The sequence below is a fragment of the Sciurus vulgaris genome, assembly GCF_902686455.1.
Source record: "Sciurus vulgaris genome assembly, chromosome: 10".
In the NCBI taxonomy this organism is placed as follows: domain Eukaryota; kingdom Metazoa; phylum Chordata; class Mammalia; order Rodentia; family Sciuridae; genus Sciurus; species Sciurus vulgaris.
Genome location: NC_136470.1, coordinates 57,047,219 through 57,064,617, shown reverse-complemented (window position 1 = coordinate 57,064,617; position 17,399 = coordinate 57,047,219). Strand labels below are relative to the sequence as shown.

The 17,399-nt window shown below is 40.1% G+C and overlaps 1 protein-coding gene and 1 pseudogene across 2 annotated transcripts in view; both read left to right on the top strand.

The window, feature by feature from the left end:
• LOC306671101 (serine/threonine-protein kinase PAK 2-like) overlaps positions 1 to 2,390 on the top strand; it is a 368,847-nt gene extending 366,457 nt beyond the window's left edge. The window contains exons 9-11 of the mRNA XM_079156336.1: positions 345 to 376; positions 725 to 831; positions 1,560 to 2,390. Coding sequence (XP_079012462.1) covers positions 345 to 376; positions 725 to 728 — 36 coding nt within the window. The 3' untranslated portion in view covers positions 729 to 831; positions 1,560 to 2,390. The remainder of the gene's footprint in view (positions 1 to 344; positions 377 to 724; positions 832 to 1,559) is intronic.
• An 8,735-nt stretch (positions 2,391 to 11,125) lies between these two features.
• LOC306670394 (zinc finger CCHC domain-containing protein 14-like) lies at positions 11,126 to 15,205 on the top strand (annotated as a pseudogene). The gene is made up of 4 exons: positions 11,126 to 12,493; positions 12,580 to 12,797; positions 13,494 to 14,214; positions 15,103 to 15,205. The product of its transcript is annotated as a zinc finger CCHC domain-containing protein 14-like (transcript).
• Positions 15,206 to 17,399: the final 2,194 nt, after the last annotated feature.

Genomic DNA, 17,399 nt, shown 5'->3' with positions numbered 1-17,399 from the left:
AGTAAATGTTTTAATTTTCTACAGATGGATAGGTATATTTTTCATTACATCTTAACAACTATATTGAAGTATAATTTTCATACAATAAATCTCATCCATTTTATTGACCAATTCAGGATTTTTTAAATGTATTTTGAGTACTCATTAACATTGGAGAGTTATTCACTGTGTCTTATATTAATTACTTTTTATTTTACCATTACTATCATTTTATGAAAGAAGTAATTCTACTTAAATTGTAATCAGTTTAAGAAATTTCACTTGCTCTTTTATATTATTTTTCTTTTTGTCATATGAAAGTTTTCTTCCTTGAATTGTTAGCATTCTTTCTCTTTCATATTCAGAAAAGGATGGCTTCCCTTGTGGATCCTCAGGAGTAGGTCAATTTATTTCTTTTAAATCTTCTTCTAATTCAGGTTACCCAATACAAATCTGTTTGTATTTTTCTTTCTAAAATGAATTCCGCCATTACAGCTAAATAACTATGTGATATATTTGCAATTATTACTCAAGAATACTTATCATATACTTTTACTTCATATACTTACTTTTCCATATTCCATAAAATCAACTTAAGTCTTTAAATGATGATATTGGAACCAGTGAGTTTTAATCATTTAAAAATTAGCTATTGAAAAAATAATTTCTTAAAGTATATATAAAAAATGAGATGATCCATCACTTTGTATCCTTTTAATCTTGTTTTCTCATGTGATGAACACAGCTGAACACCAAGGGATCAGAAACATCAGCAGTAGTGAGAGAGGAGGATGATGGGGTAAAGAGGCTGCACCTCCTGTCATTGGCCCACAAACAGATCATACAGAATCAGTGAGTGATTGACCCATGACCTGGTGTGTGCATCTGTGCATGTGTGTTGCTAAAAACAGCAGGTGGCATTTGACTTTCAGTGATGATTTCAAAATGTCCTCAAGTTTTTGTATGAGAATATTAAAATTACATTAAGATGTTTACCTAGAGAGTACTCATCACACATTTTGGAAAATTAAAAATCTAAAGGCTTCTTAAAAGAATACTTAAATCACTGGGTTTTTTCTTTCTATATTTTGCCCTGTTTTCCAGAGAAATCATCACTTTCTCTGTTCTTTCTGTTTCATATTGTGCATAACTATTATATCTAATTCTTGGATCTTTTCTTGTCCCCAGATTATATATTTTATTTTAGTTTTTTACATTTTTCTCGAAGCCTTAATATCGTTTAATAGACAGGTGAGAGTGAACGTCCTCACCAGCTAAGGGAGGAGCCAGGGAGAGAGAACTCCTGAGGGGACTTGCTGTGGACCTTGATGTGGTGGACCCAGTGCAGAGCTCAGGCAGTGCTCCCAGGACTGCCAGTGGACCCTGATCTCAGGACAGAGGACTTTGTTTTTTTATTCCTTGCAACTGATCTTTATATATGTATAAAATCTTTTGTGGAAATCAGTAATGGTTATTTCAACAACAAGGTTTCTAGTCTTTTGCACATTATCTTTCTGCCCTTTGACTACTTTGCCTTTACTACTCTTACTAATCTTTTATTTTTCTTTTTTCAATTTTAGAGTGATGGAACTTCAAAGAGCAATGAAAATCCAAAAGGACACTTCCTTCATCTCGAGACCTGAGTTTGTGAGAGAAGAAATGTTGCCCTGAAAGCACAGCTGGTGAAACTAAGGAGCATGTTCAGAGCCACTTGGGCATTAGGGTGGAAATACTGGGGGCGACTGGGAGTCCTGGGCTGCCTATGACCATTAACATAAATGAAAGTAAAGAGTAAAGTGAGTCAGATGTCAAGGTGGGGAGGAGATTGGGGACAGGAGTGGGGGACTGTTGATGGTGAGAGTGGTAATACTGAACTTGAGTATTTTGTGAGCTTCCCATCTTGTACCTTCTGAAGGAAGTATAGAGACTTTCAACAGTGTTGAATCTTAATGGGGATTGGCTTATTTCACTTAGCATATTCTCCAGCTCCATCCATTAACTGCAAAAGCCATCATTTCATTCTCCTTTAGGCTGAGTAATATTACATTGTGTATATATATCATTTTTTAATGCATTCATGTGGAGAACACCAAGGTTAATTCCATAGTGTAGCTATTGTGAGTGGAGCTGCTATCACTGTACTTTGCTGATTTTAAGTCCTTTGGGCATAGACCAAGGAGTGGGATAACTGTGTCAAATGATGTTTCCATTCCAAGTTTTTAGGAAACTTCCTACTGCTTTTCATAGTGGTTGCACCATTTTGCAGTCCCACCAGCCATGTATGAATGTCCTTTTACCACATCCACACCAACATTTACTGTTGTTTAAATTCTTAAAAACTGCCCGTCTGACTGGAATGAGATGAATTCTTAGAGTAGTTTTGATTTGCATTTCTCCAATTGCTAGAGAAGTTGGACATCTTTTCATATATTTGTTGATGCATTATATTTCTTCTTCTGTGAAATATCTATTCAGTTTCTAAGCCCATTTATTGATTGGTCTATTTGGTTTTTTTGGTGTTAAATTTTTGAGTTCTTTATATATCCTGGAGATTAATGCTCTATCTATGGTGCAGATGGCAAAGATTTCCTTACTTTCCGTAGGCTCTCTCTTCACATTATTGATTGGTTCCTTTGCTGAGACTAAGCTTTTTCATTTGAATCCAACTCATTTATTGATTCTTGATTTTACTTCTTGTGCTTTAGAAGTCTTCTTAAGCCATCCAATCCTAAACCAGTATTGTGAAGGTTTGGGACTACTTCTTCTGTTATTAGAAGAAGGGATTCTGTTCTAGTGCTTATATCTTTCATCCACATTGCATTGAGATTTGTGCATGGTAACAGAATGGGGTTTATTTTCATTTTGAGACATGAGGATTTCCAATTTTCCCAGCTTGATTTGTTGAATAGGCTCTTTTCTCCAGTGAATATTTTTAGCACGTTTGTCCAAAAGGAGGCAATAGGTTTCTGTGTCTTGTATTTTGCACCATTGTTTTTCATGTTTGTTTTCATGTTTGTTTTGGTGCCAACACTTGGCTGTTTTTGTTACTATACCTCTGTAGTGTAATTTAAAGTGTGGTATTGTGATGCCTCCTGCTTCACTTTTCTTGCTAAATATTGCTTTCTCTGTTCTGGATTTCTTATTGTTCCAGTGAATTTCACAATAGTATTAGATCTCAAAGATTCTCATATTGAAATGCAAATCAAAACTAACTTAAGATTCCATCTCCCCCAATTAGAATGGCTATTATCAAGAATCCAACTAACAATAGGTATTGGCCAGGATGTGAGTGAAAGGGTATATGTATACATTGCTGGTGGGATTGCAAATTAGTGCAGCCACTCTGGAAAGCAATGTGGAGATTCCTTAGAAAACTTGGAATGGAGCACTATTTGACTCAGGTATCCCACTCCTTGGCCTAAACCCAAAGGACTTAGAATCAGCATACTGCAGTGATGCAACCACATCAATGTTCATATCAGGTCAATTCACAATAGCTAGATTGGGGAACTAGCTTAGTTGCCCTTCAACTGATGAATGAACAAAGAAGCTATGGTATATACACACCAATGGAATATTATTCAGACATAAAGAAGAATAAATTTATGACATTTGCAGGTAAATGGACAGTGTTGGAGAATATCATGCGAAGCGAGATAAGCCAATCCCACAAAACCAAAGGTGGAATTATCTCTCTGAGAAGTGGATGATGATACATAATGGGGAGTGGGAGTGAGACAAGAAGGGAGAAAGGATGGATTGTATAGAGGAAAAAGAAGGATAGGAGGGAATGGGGGAAGGAAAAATAACAGAATGAGATAAACATCATTACCCAATGTACATGTATGATTACAGAAATGATGTGACTCTACTTCGTGTACAACCAGGAAAACCACAATTGTACCCCACTTGTGTACAATGAATCAAAATAAATTAAAAATTAAAGACTCTCGTATTATTTAAAGTGACCAGATAATACATATAATGATTATTTCTAAATGGTTATAGAATACAACAGTGTTCAAAATATGAAATGTAATTACATATTATCAAAACAGAATAGAAATAATTACAAATAGAAAGTGGAAAGTACATGGGAAATTAATGAAAACTTACTCTGTTGCAATTTAAACCCTCCAACATGGAATGAAGATCCAATCAGACAGGAAAAGAAGGAATTGCAGAAGATGTTGAACATGTTTTCATATAATTGCTGATGGATTATAAATGAATTGAAGAACAAACTAATACACTTCCTAAAATATGGTTCAGAATGTCAAAATTATTTAGAATACTAAATATGGTACTGAAGATACATTAAAAGTGTCTAAAACTTGGTAGACAGATGGTATTAAAAAGTACAAAATTCAAGCATGTGAAGATCATCCAGCAGAACAAGGAAAGGTTTTGCAGTATCAATTAGGCTACTGGATTATCAAATTTAAGTAGACTATCTTCAAGCTGAACTGATACAATAATTCATATTTCAACAAAATCAAGTTGATACTCTAGACTATGAGGACTAAGAAAAAAAGGTTAAAAACAGGTAGAGATAAAAAGCAGAATATTTCAAAGAAAAGCAATAGGAGTAATCCCCCCAAAATATCATTAATGGAAAGCAGAAGGCAGTAGACAGATATTGTTAGGTTACATAGCATTAATGCAAGAAATATGAGATTCCTGTATTTTTTTATCCTTGATGTATAAGTATAATGAAGAATAAGTTGAACTGTAGTAGTGTTTTTGTCAGAATGTGTGCCTAGTTCAACACCCAGCACCTCAAAGAAAAACAAACAAAGCAAAAGAATGAGGAGAAAAATCAAGCCATTTCAGAAAATCACATTAAAGAACGTGTCACCAAAAATATGTCATTAAGGGATTTGAGCTCTGGATCCACTTCCCCTCTTGAGAGTCTTTGTCTGTCCTCTCCTTTAATGAAACTTGCTTTGCACCCCCTAAAAAATTATTAAAAGAATTCCGAAAATGTACTGTGGATAGAAGGAATTTGAAACTTCAAAGTGAAATTCGCATATAGGAGGAAGCTATATCTGAAGAACAGGTAAATATTTAAAGAATTCTTACAAAAGAATAGCAACATTTAATTGGGAGAGAAAAAGGATAAAATGAAAATACTATTAAACTATGCATAGAAAATGATAACATCATTATTGGAGATGAATTTTTCTTAAATCTGTGGAGGAGTAGTATGGAAGTAACAAATGCATGTTATAATTTTTAGTGTTTAAACTTAAACATAGGTTAAAAGAAATAGAGAGAATTTGAAAATCTAATAGAAAGGAGAAACAGAAAAGCAGACGGTATTCCTATTGTGACTTTACAAGTTTGATGCATATTTTGGGTAAAATCTATATCTTTTGAGAACAATCTCATGCAGTCTATGGCTTGGTTTTATCTCTACATTAGCTTTTCTGAAGCAGATATATTCACTAGTGAAATCTAGCTTAATAATTCTTTTACAAGTGTGCTTTTGTTGAATTACGTAGAAAGTCTTTGTCAACCCCAAGGCCATCTCATTTTTCTCTTAGGTTGTCTTCTGAGAGTTTTATAATTTTGCATATGTGCCTGGCTTCTATTTTGAGTTGATTCATGGGAGGGTTGAAGAATCTATGTCTAGATTCATTTTTTTTAGCATGTGAATATCCAGTAATTCCAGCACCATATATTGAAAAAACTATCTGTTCTTCATTGTGTTGCATTGCTCCTGTGTCAATGACTTTGTAACTACATTTATTTAGGTATATTTTTGAAGTGTCTCTCTGCTTCACGGATTCATTTGGCTCTTGATTCTGCAGTGACCTATTCTCTTGATGATGTGACTGGATAGTAAGTCTTGAAGTCAGGTCCTCCAACTATGTTCTTCTCAATATTGCATAGTTTATTGTGGTTTTTTTTTGTGTTTTCATACAGATTGTAGCATCTGTTTGTCAATATCCACAATATAACTTACTAAGAACTTATTTGGGATTGCATTGAGTCTATAGGTTAAATTTGAAACAACTAAGATCTTGAAAAGTTTGGGTCTTCCTCTCCATGAAGATGGAACTTCTCTCCATTTATTTAGTTCTTGTTTGATTTTGTTGATCAGATTCTGTTTTCCTATTGTAGATTTTACAAAGACTATGTTAGGCTTATACCTAAGTGTTTCATTTTGAAGGTGCTCATAAAAATGGGATTGTGTTTAATTTTTATATGAAGTTCATGGTGATAAATTGTGTGAGCACAAAAACTGTGGCATGATGGAAATAATGGATGACTTGGTCTTTGAAGCTAGTTTCACTCTCTTCTCTGCCACTACCCTTGACCAGTTTGTTTTGATATCTTAGTACATTTGACAAGACAAAAGATCAAAGTACAAGGAAAGGATTTAGTTTGGAGTATAATAATAATTAGATGAGAAATGCCATAAATTTGATAACTGTTGTTTTGAACTATCATGTAATATTTTTAACCTTCAATTTAAAATGCCCATAAATGCATGGTTGCATTATTCATTTAAGTGCTATCTTTATTACACTAATTACACTAATATAAATTACACATTTGAATATGCACTCAGTCTCCAGTTCTTATGCTGTATACTGCTAAGTCAGTCAATTTGTGGACTTAAGTAGTAGATCATCTCCATCAAACTCTCTTAAGTCACTAAGTTGAGAACATAAATTGTCCATTTGCTTTTCAGTAGAGAAGTCACATCTGACCTTGTCAAAGTAGATTTGATAGAGTTGGTGGAGGAGTTAGGAAGTGATATTGAAGAGATATATAGAAGCCAGGTAAGTGTGAAGAACCCAAAAAGTACAATCCTGTAGCAGGTGGACCATAAGGGATTCCAGGAGGTGATTTTATTTATTTATTTTGGTACTAGGGATTAAACCCAGCGGCACTTAAACACTGAGATACACCCCTAGACCTTTTGGTATTTTTTTTGGAGAATGAGGCTGATTAAATTGTTTACAGCCCCAATTGCTGAGGCTGGCTTTGAACCTGTGATCTTCCTGCGTCACCTCCCAAGTTGCTGGGATTACAGGCATGTGCCATCATGCCCCCACTCCTTGTTTTGTTGTTTCTTTTAGTGGAAATCAACACAATTCATTTCCTGATCCTGTAGAGAAAGAAAATTTGGTCATGTGGATATTCAGACTCCATCTTTTGCAATTCTGAACTCATCATAATTCCACTCATTCCCTTTGATTGAGGACTGTAGGTAATTAACATTCAAGGTTAATATTGAAATGTAAGTTGTAATTCTGGTCATTTTTTTTGTCTCTGGTTTTTAAGTTGAATTAGTTTCTCCTTCCATGATAATTCTTTGGTGTACATCTTTCCTTTGATCCTTTAAACTTGTGTTTTCCATTTCACCACCATGCAATTTTTTGTGGCGAATGCTCTATAGAGCAGAGTTTCTAGTTGTGAATTCTTTTAACTTTTTTTTAATCAAGGAAGATTTTTAATTTCATTTTCAAACCTGAAGCTTAGTTTTTCTGTACACAAAATCATTGGTCATCCTCATTTTTTTTTTTTTTTCATATCTTGAAATATATTATTCCAGAACCTCCTAACTTTGAATGTCTTGGTTGAGAAATGACCTGAGATTTCAATTGGTTTCCCACTATATATAATGCAATTTTTTTCTCTCCTGGCCTTTAAGATTCTCTCCTCATACTGTATGTTGAGCAGCTATGAATATTGATGTGGCTGTATCTCTGTAATAGGCTGATTTTAAGTCCTTTAGGTATAGGCCAAGGAGTGGGATAGCTGGGTAAAATGGTGGTTCCATTCCAAGTTTTCTAAGGAATCTCCACACTGCTTTCCAGAGTGGCTGCACTAATTAGCAGCCCCACCAGCAAAGTATGAGTGTCCCTTTTCCCCCACATCCTCGCCAACACCTATTGTTGCTTGTATTCTTGATAATTGCCATTCCTATTAGTGTGAGATGGAATATTAGGGTAGTTTTGATTTGCATTTCTCTTATTACTAGAGATGTTGAACATTTTTTTCATATGTTTGTTGATTGCTTCTAGATCTTCTTCTGTGACGTGTCTGTTCATTTCCTTAGCCCATTTGTTGGATGGGTTATTTGTATCTTTGGTGTAAAGTTTTTTTGAGTTATTTATATATTCTGGAAATTAGGGTTCTATCTGAAGTATGAGTGGCAAAGATTTTCTCCACTCTGTAGGCTCTCTCTTCACATTGTTGATAGTTTCCTTTGCTGAGAGAAATCTTTTTAGATTGAATCTGTCCCAGTTATTGATTCTTGCCTTTTTTTCTTGTGCTATGGAGTCCTGTTAAGAAAGTCAGATCCTATGCTGACATATTGACAATTTGGACCTACTTTTTCTTCTATAAGATGCAGGGTCTCTGGTGTGATTCCAAGGTCATTGATCCGTTTTGAGTTGATTTTTTATCAGGATGAGAGATAGGGGTTTAGTTTCATTCTGCTGCATATGGATTTCCAGTTTTCCCAGCACCATTTGTTGAAGAAGCTATCTTTTCTCCATTGTATATTTTTGGAACCTTTGTCTAGTATGAGAAAATTGTATTTATTTGGGTTTTTGTCCGTGTCCTCTATTCTGTATGATTGATCTACCTGTCTATTTTGGTGCCAATACCATGGCACATTTGTTACTATTGCTTTGTAGTACAGTTGAAGTTCTGGTATTGCGATACCCCCTGCTTCACACTTCCTGCTAAGGATTGCTTTAGCTATTCTGGGTTTCTTATTCTTCCAAATGAATTTCATGATTGCTTGCTCTATTTCTGTAAGGCACGTCCTTGGGATTATAATAGGATTTGCATTGAATCTGTATAGCACTTTTGGTAGTATGGCCATTTTGACAATATTAATTATGACTATCTAAGAACATGGGAGATCTTTCTATCTTCTAAGGTTTTCTTTATTTCTTTACTGTTTGTAGTTCTCATTGTAAAGATCTTCCACCACTTTTGTTAGATTGATTCCTAAGTATTTTTTTTCTTTTGAAGCTATTGTGGATGGGGTGCTTTTCCTAACATCTCTTTCTGAAGATTCATCACTTATGTATAAAAATCATTACATTTGTGAGCATTGATCTTATGTCCTCTACATTTCCCAATTCACTTATGAGTTCTAAAAGTTTTCTGGTGGGATTTTCTGGTTCCTCTAAGTATATAATCATGTCATCAGCAAATAGTGATAGTTTGTGTTCTTATTTCCTATTCGTATCCCTTTAATTTTCTTGGTCTGTCTAATTGTTCTGGCTAGAGTTTCAAGGACAATTTTGAATAGAAGTGGTGAAAGAGGACATCCCTGCCTTGTTCCAGTTTTTAGGGGGAATGCTTTCAGTTTTTCACCATTTAGAATGATATTAGCCACTGGCTTAGCACAGATATCCTTTACAATGTTAAGGAATGTTCCCACTATCTCTATTTTTTTCTAGTATTTTGAGCATGAAGGGATGATTTATTTTATAAAATGCTTTTTCTGCATCTGTCATAATAATCATGTGATTCTTGACTTTAAGTCTATTGATATGGTGAATTACATTTATTGATTTCCATATGTTGAACCAACCTTGCATCCCTGGGATAAAACCCACTTGATTGTGGGGCACTATCTATTTAATATATTTTTGTTTGCAATTTGCTAAGATTTTGTTGACATTTTTTATATCAAAGTTCATTAAGAATATTTAATTTTCTGAAATTTTCTTTCCTCGATGTCTCTCTGTCTGCTTTAGGTATCAGGGAGATATTGGCTTCATAGAATGAGTTTGGGAGGGTTCCCACCTCTTCTGTTTCATGAAATACTTTGAAAAGTATTAGAAATGAACTCTTCTTTAAAGGTTTTGTAGAACTCTGCTGAGAACAATCTGATCCCAAACTTTTCTTGATTGGTTCGCTTTTGATGACTTCTTCTATTTCATTACTTGAATTTGACGTATTTAAACTGTGTATGTCCTCCTGGTTCAGTTTAGGTAATTCATATGTCTCTAGAAACTCATGGATGTCTTCGGTATATTCTATTTTGTTGGAGTACAGATTTTCAAAATAGCTTCTAATTATATTTTGTATTTCACTAGTGTCTGACGTGATATTTCCATTTTCATTTCAAATTTTAGTAATTTGAGTTTTCTCTCTCCTTTTTGTTAGTGTGGAATAGGGTTTATCAATTTTGTATATTTTTTCAAAGAACCAATGATTTATTTAGTCAGTTTTTTTAATTGTTTCTTTTGCTTCAATTTTGTTGATTTCAGCTCTCATTTTAACTATTTCCTGACTTCTACTCCTTTTGGTGTTGCTCTGTTCTTCTTTTTCTAGGACATTGAGCTGTAGTGTTAGGTTATTTATTTGTTGACGTTTTCTTCATTTATTGAATGCTCTCCATGAAGTAAATTTTCCTCTAAGTACTGTTTCATAGTGTCCCAGAGATTTTGATATGATGTAACTTTGTTTTTGTTTACCTCTAAGAATTTTTGAATCCCCCCCCCCATGTCTTCTGTTATCCATTCATCATACAATAGTGTATTATTTAATCTCCAGGTTTTGGAGTAGTTTCTGTTTTTTACTCTGTCATTTACTTCTAATTTCAATCCATTATGATCTGGTATAATATAAGGTATTATCTCTATCTTCTTGTATTTGCTAACATTAGCGTTGTAGCATAAAATATGGTCTATTTTAGAGAAGGATCCATGTGCTGCTGAGAAGAAAGTGTATTCACACTTTTTTGGGTGGTATATTCTATATATGTTGGTTAAGTCTAAATTATTGATTGTGTTATACAGATCTATGGTTTCTTTGTTCAATTTTTGTATGGAGGATCTGTCCAGTGGTGAGAGAGGTGTATTAAAATCACCTGGTATTATTGTGTTGTGATCTATGTGATTCCTGGAATGGAGAAGGATTTGTGAGAACTGAAGGGAGAAATACTAACACATTCGTAATTTATTTACCGGGACTTTAATACCCCACTTTCAATAGGGAAAAAACATACAGACAGAAGATCATTAAAGACACAGAGGGCTAGAATAACACTGCCTCAGCGCCAGCCCCGGTCACGGTGCCCCGCGACCTGGGCCCCCTGCACCCTCCGGCCGCCCCTCGTGGCCCCGGGCCCCGTGTCGTGTCGCAGCGCAGCGCAGGAGGCAGCATGGTGGAGAAGTGCTGCCCGCTGCAGAGGGACGGCTTGTACTGCTGGTTCTCGGAGCTGCCTCGCTGAAGCGTGTGGAGTTCCTGTGCGGCCTGCTGGACCAGTACATCCCGCTGGAGCTGCGCTTCCTCGCCTCATGCCTGGAGGACTTGCCGCGCAACGACTGCCACTCGCTGCGCGACTCAGAGATCAAGGCCAACTACCCGGCCGACCTGGGCAGCCTTACCAACCTGAAGGACGAGGTGGTGCGCAGCATGCTGCTAGTGTCGCTGGCGCTGCTGGGCTCGAAGCAGCACGAGGCGGTGGGCGTGCTCTACCACATGCTCACGCACATGGACTCCATCATCCACAACTACTGGCTGCAGCTTAACGAGGGCGGCACTGGCGATGAGTTCCTGTTGCTCTTCACCATGCCCTCTAAACACCCGGCCTTCAGTTTCCATCAGAAGCAGGTCCTGTGGCAGGAACTCACGCAGATCCAGAGGTGCCTGAGCAGTGGCGGCTGGGGTCCTGGAAGCCAGAGCGCTCCCGGTCCAGGCTGCACTCTGCCCACTTGTCTGGCCTGCCACAAGATGGCTCTGCGAACCGAGGCTCCGCCCCAGGGTGTCAGTGAAGGCCTGGAGGAGGCACAGCACACCTCAGCACGTTCCACAGAGGAGTAGCTGCCCAAGAGGCCCATGGGGAAGCACGCAAAGTGAGTGTTGAAAAGATAGACCTGAAGGGACAGTGACAGAAATGTTGACTGTTCCTTTGAGGTCTTGTGGTCTGATTCTTCACTAACATCAGTAACCAAATCTTCCTCAGAAGTGACTGAATTTATTTCAAAGTTATCGCAGCTCTGCCCTGAAGAGAACTTGAACAAACCCATTCCTTGCCTGACTGGTCCAGATCTGTTCTACGTGGAGAGGAACCACATGGATCTGGAAGCAGGCCTGAGGTACTTGGCTTCATTGCCTTCTCACGTATTGAAAAATGACCACGTTAAGAAGTTCTTCAGCACTTCATCTCCCACCCAACAGCTTCAAAGTCCAAGTCCTGGCCACCCCTCCCTCCCAAAAGTAGGTGCCGTGATGGGTGTGTCTGGCAGGCCTGTGTGTGGAGTGGCCGGCATCCTGTCCTCCCAGAGGGCTGCCCAGCACCACCTGCAGCCCTAGACCAGCGCAGCTGCGGCCTTGCTTCACTGCTCCATGCCAGGGGCTCAGGCTCCGCCCTGGCCTTCTGGGCCCAGGTGGATGTTCCGCCTGCCATCTTGATGCCCTTCAGTCTGCAGGCCTGCAGCCCCAGGAGCAAAACGGAATTTTGGATTGGCTTAGGAAGCTGCGCTTACACAACTACTACCCTGTCTTTAAGCAGCTCACCATGGAGAAGGCCCCAGACTTGTCACTTTCAGGCCTGAGGCCTTTGTTTCCAGTCCTGATTCTCAGCGACTTTGTGATGTGTTTCTCCTGTGCAAGTTTTTGAGCCTTACCAAAGAAGACCTGAATAAATTCGAGTCCCTCACCATGGGAGCAAAGAAAAAACTCAAGACTCAACTGGAGCTGGAAAAGGAAAAGTCAGAGCGGTGATGCCTGAACTCCTAGGCCCCCACCTTGGTCACCAGCAGTGGAGTGGCCTGAGTGCCCCCCACCAGCCACGTGGGGCCCATGCAGGCCGGGTGTGGTGGCCATGCTGCGTGCGGAGGGCCTGGCACTGGGCCGTCATGGATGTGCAGGTGGCGAGGCGTGCTCACACCAGATGCTCGCCTGCCATTTACAATTTGATGGTCATGCCTGTCTTTCTTTGTTTTGACTTGCATGATGTAGCCCAGGAAGGCAGGCAGGAGAGCAGGAGGGAAGCTGACTTCAAGCCTTACCCGAAACCCTTTGGGCAAAAGAATTAGATGCGGAGCTGCCAAGCTGACAGCACGGGAAGTGACTTGGCTGGGCCTGAGCAGGCTGGGCCCTGCTGGCTCCACGCTGACCACAGGAGCCAGTTCTGGATGCCTGTTGTGGTGGTTCCTTGTCTCACAGAGTGGGGCAGGTTTTCCTTCACAGAGTAGAAGTAGCAAGAGAAGAGAGGCAGAGCACTCAGATGCCAGGGCTGTTCTCAGGGCCTGGGCAACCTGAGGGCGCCGTGCTTCTCCGTGCCCCTCTCTGCAGACGTGTTTCCATGCACTGTGAGGAGCTGGAGGCCCACCTGAGTGCTGTCTGCCTCCCGTGAGGCCTTGGGCAATTGGTGCAGGTGAGACTGTCTGACTCTGGCAGAGGTAGTACTTGTCTCCTTGGGGTGTCCCGAAGGGCTCACCTCCAGGTGGTGCTGACCGGTCTCCTGTCAGCCCCCAGGTGGATGTGGTTGCCAGCCTGAAATTTGGCCTGTGCCTTCTCTGCAGAGCTGCGGGTGGAGGTGGAGCAGCCCTGGCACCACGGACAGTGCCAAGGAGACAGACATAAGGAGCCCATGCAACACCGGCTGTGCTGCCTGCCCCGCCCTGTGCCGCATGGCGCTGACAGCTCTTTTCTGTCCCCCGGTGTGAATGTGCACTTGGAGGGCTCTGATAAGGAGAAGTCGGTGATGCTGCTGAGCCACTTCCCCTCCAGCTCTGCCCCGCCCATGGCTCAGGTCTTGCCTGTGCAGAAAGAGGCTGGCTGTGGCCCTGCCGGCCACCACCCTCTGCCCCCACAGCTGTTGCCTGCAGCCTCGCACCTATCACCCATCCGAATGCTGAGTTCCTTGCACAAAGCCAACAGGGGAGGCGCTGAGGGGAAGCTCCTCTCGTCCTCTCTGCACTAGCTCTTGTCTTTGGAAGAAAGGGGCAAAGGGCCCGGCCCCAGGAGCGGCATTAAAGTGGAGAAGAGCTTCGGCATTGATGTGCTGGACACCCTGCCCTTGTCCATGCCCCACGCACCCGTGCAGGTCCTCTCGGGACACTCGGAAGACAGCTCTGTGCTGCCCACTGTCTCCTTCGGGCCCAGGGCCATACCCAGGGACTGGTGGGAAGCAGCAATGGTTCTGATCACAAAAAGAGTGGGAATCTGTCTTGTTATAACTGTGGGGCCACAGGGCACCATGCTCAGGACTGCAAGCATCCATCCATGGACTTCAACGGCAAGGTACTTTTAAGTTGAAATATGCCCCTCCAGCAGAAAGTCTGGATTCCACAGACTGATATTTTTCTCTGGCAACAGAACATTATTAAGCCATGGAGACGTAAGAAAAGTTAAATACAAAACTGAAACGTCAAGTTGCTGTTGAGCTTCGTATTTTTGATCCAAAGGGGCTTTACAATACTAGATGGGATAGAAATCTAGCGTAGAAGTGCATCAGACCCCACTTTATTGCCAAAACCCTGAACTGGAGCTTGATGTCAGGACTTGCCTAGGGGCACCTCTGTGTTGGAGACTTATCCAGCCCCACCCTGGCTGCAGTGCAGAGACCGCCTGTCTCCCAAAGAACATCCTATCACTGATCCCTCCAGGCTCACACAGTTCCAGGACAGCTACGCACAATCTGATCAGACTGCAGGTCCGAGTCCTTCAGTGGCGTCCTCCAGATGGACTCAACACCCAGGGTTAGGGAAAATGTCAACTTTGTTTTGTTCTGCTTTTTCCTAAAGTGATAGGACCTAATCTCCGGGATTTCTAAGGGTTGCACTACAGAAGAATGTAATTGACATAGACCTCTGCAGACTCTGAGACCTATCAGTGCAGATTCCGGCCATGTGGGGAGTGGGCACCAGCTGGCCTTGCCCAAGCACAAAGGAGGTCTCAGTATGTCCTTTCCTGCAGACAGATTTAAATGATGCTAAGTGGAAACAGTTCATTCTCAACTTCATTTCTAAGGGCCCAAGTCCCAGGAAATCGTTATGGAGGCTTGAGACTGGCCCTCCCCACTGCTCCATGGAGCTCTTGGGATCTGCTTCCCACACAAACACCTCCTGCAGCAGAAGAGCAGCTCGGTTGCTACCGACTCCATTGGATCATCCTTTGTGAAACTTGCAGGCTGTCCAATCTCACAGGACTCCCAAGGACCCGGCCCCAGCGCTTCCTGGTGATGTGCACACTTGACATGGGCCTTCCAACAGTAATACAGTCCTGTGGTTGATGAGCAAAAGCTCTGACATGCTCTCCTGTCACTTTGTTTTTTTTTTTTAATTAGGCTGTGTATTGATAGCTAATTCCATTAACGGTTGCCTAGAAAACTTCAGTAGAAGGCAGAGAGACAGAGAGTGCACACATCAGACACAGCCTGGGACTGGGAGAAGTCCTGTGTTTAAGTAGGAATTAGTGCCCTTGCTATGAACCTCTGCATCTCAGTCCACTAGAATGGAAGCATCTAGGGGCTACAAGGATAAAGGGAATGTTCTGCTCATGGGATATTATGTAGCCTTCAATATTAACACAGATCGGCAAAATCTTGCCAGGGATTTTCCAATTGAATATTGAGAAGAAAAGTCACAGTATTCAGACCATTCCGTATTAAAATGGGACAATCAGCCTCATGCAAAATTGGTGTAAATCAAAAGAAATGTCCTAGAATTTAAGGCATTGAGATATGAGGCTTCAAATTTTTAGATGAGTTTTCTAACTTCAAGGGTTCTAAAGCAGAATGTTGTTACATTTTTTATGAAAGGCTTTTAGTAGAGTTTTGTAGTATTATTTTAGTAGAGTTTTATTTCTATGCAATGTGGAATTGACAGACCTCTGTATTCTTCTCTATTTGTGGTACACAGTATTACATAGAGTTCTGGAAGGGACGGTGATGCCTCTTATGACAGCTGTTAGGATTGGCTTCACGGATCTCTTAATCCAACACTACAAAGCATCAACTATCAAGAGCTGAAACAACTTTGCCTTAAAGAGCACCAGACTTGAGTTTGTCCTGTTTTGTTCAAAAAGACTAGAGTGTTCATCGATGTTTACAATTTTAATACTTCTGAAGGCCGTCACAGCGGCCTGGACATGTGCTGAAAGAAAAACTTTTAAAATTTTTTTGATTTTTAAACAAAGCAATATTTTAAATAAATCCTATTTCAACATAGTGAAATTGTTGAAAAGGGTCTCAAAGAAGAAAATTCTATTTAAGTCTTTGTTTTAATGTCTGGATAGTAAGTCTTTTTTTTTTCATTAATTTTTTTTATTGTAAACAAATGGGATACATGTTGTTTGTCTGTTTGTACATGGGTTAAAGGCATACCATTTGTATAATCATAAATTTACATAGGGTAATGTAGTTTGATTCATTCTATTATTTTTTCCCTTCCCCCCCACCCCTCCCACCCTTCTTTTCCCTCTAAACAGTCCTTTCTTTCTCCATTCTTGTCCCCCTCCCTAACTCTAACCCTAACCCTAACCCTAACCCTAACACTAACTCCCCCCACCTTCCCCCTTATGTGTCATCATCCACTTATCAGCAAGATCATTCGTCCTTTAGTTTTTTGAGATTGGCTTATCTCACTTAGCATGATGGTCTCCAATTTCATCCGTTTGCCTGCAAATGCCATAATTTTATCATTCTTTATGGCAGAGTAATATTCCATTGTATATATATACCACAGTTTCTTTATCCACTCATCAATTGAAGGACATCTAGGTTGGTTCCACAATCTGGCTATTGTGAATTGAGCAGCTATGAACATTGATGTGGCTGTATCTCTGTAGTATGCTGATTTTAAGTCCTTTGCGTATAGACCAAGGAGTGGGATAGCTGGGTCAAATGGTGGTTCCATTCCAAGTTTTCTAAGGAATCTCCACACTGCTTTCCAGAGTGGCTGCACTACTTTGCAGCCCCACCAGCAATGTATGAGTGTACCTTTCTCCCCAAATCCTCGCCAACACCTGTTGCTTGTATTTTTGATAATCGCCATTCTAATTGGGGTGAGATGGAATCTTAGGGTGGTTTTGATTTGCATTTTTCTTATTACTAGAGATGTTGAACATTTTTTCATATGTTTGTTGATTGCTTGTACATCTTCTGCTGTGAAGTGTCTGTTCATTTCCTTAGCCCATTTGTCGATTGGATTATTTGTATTGTTGGTGTAGAGTTTTTTGAGTTCTTTATAGATTCTGGAGATTAGTGCTCTACCTGAAGTATGATTGGCAAAGATATTCTCCTACTCTGTAGGCTGTTTCTTCACATTACTGATAGTTTCCTTTGCTGAGAGAAAGCTTTTTAGTTTGAATCTATCCCAGTTATTGATTCTTGCTTTTATTTCTTGTGCTATGGGAGTCCTGTTGAGGAAGTCTGGTCCTAGGCCGACATGTTGAAGACCGGGACCTACTTTTTCTTCTGTAATCTG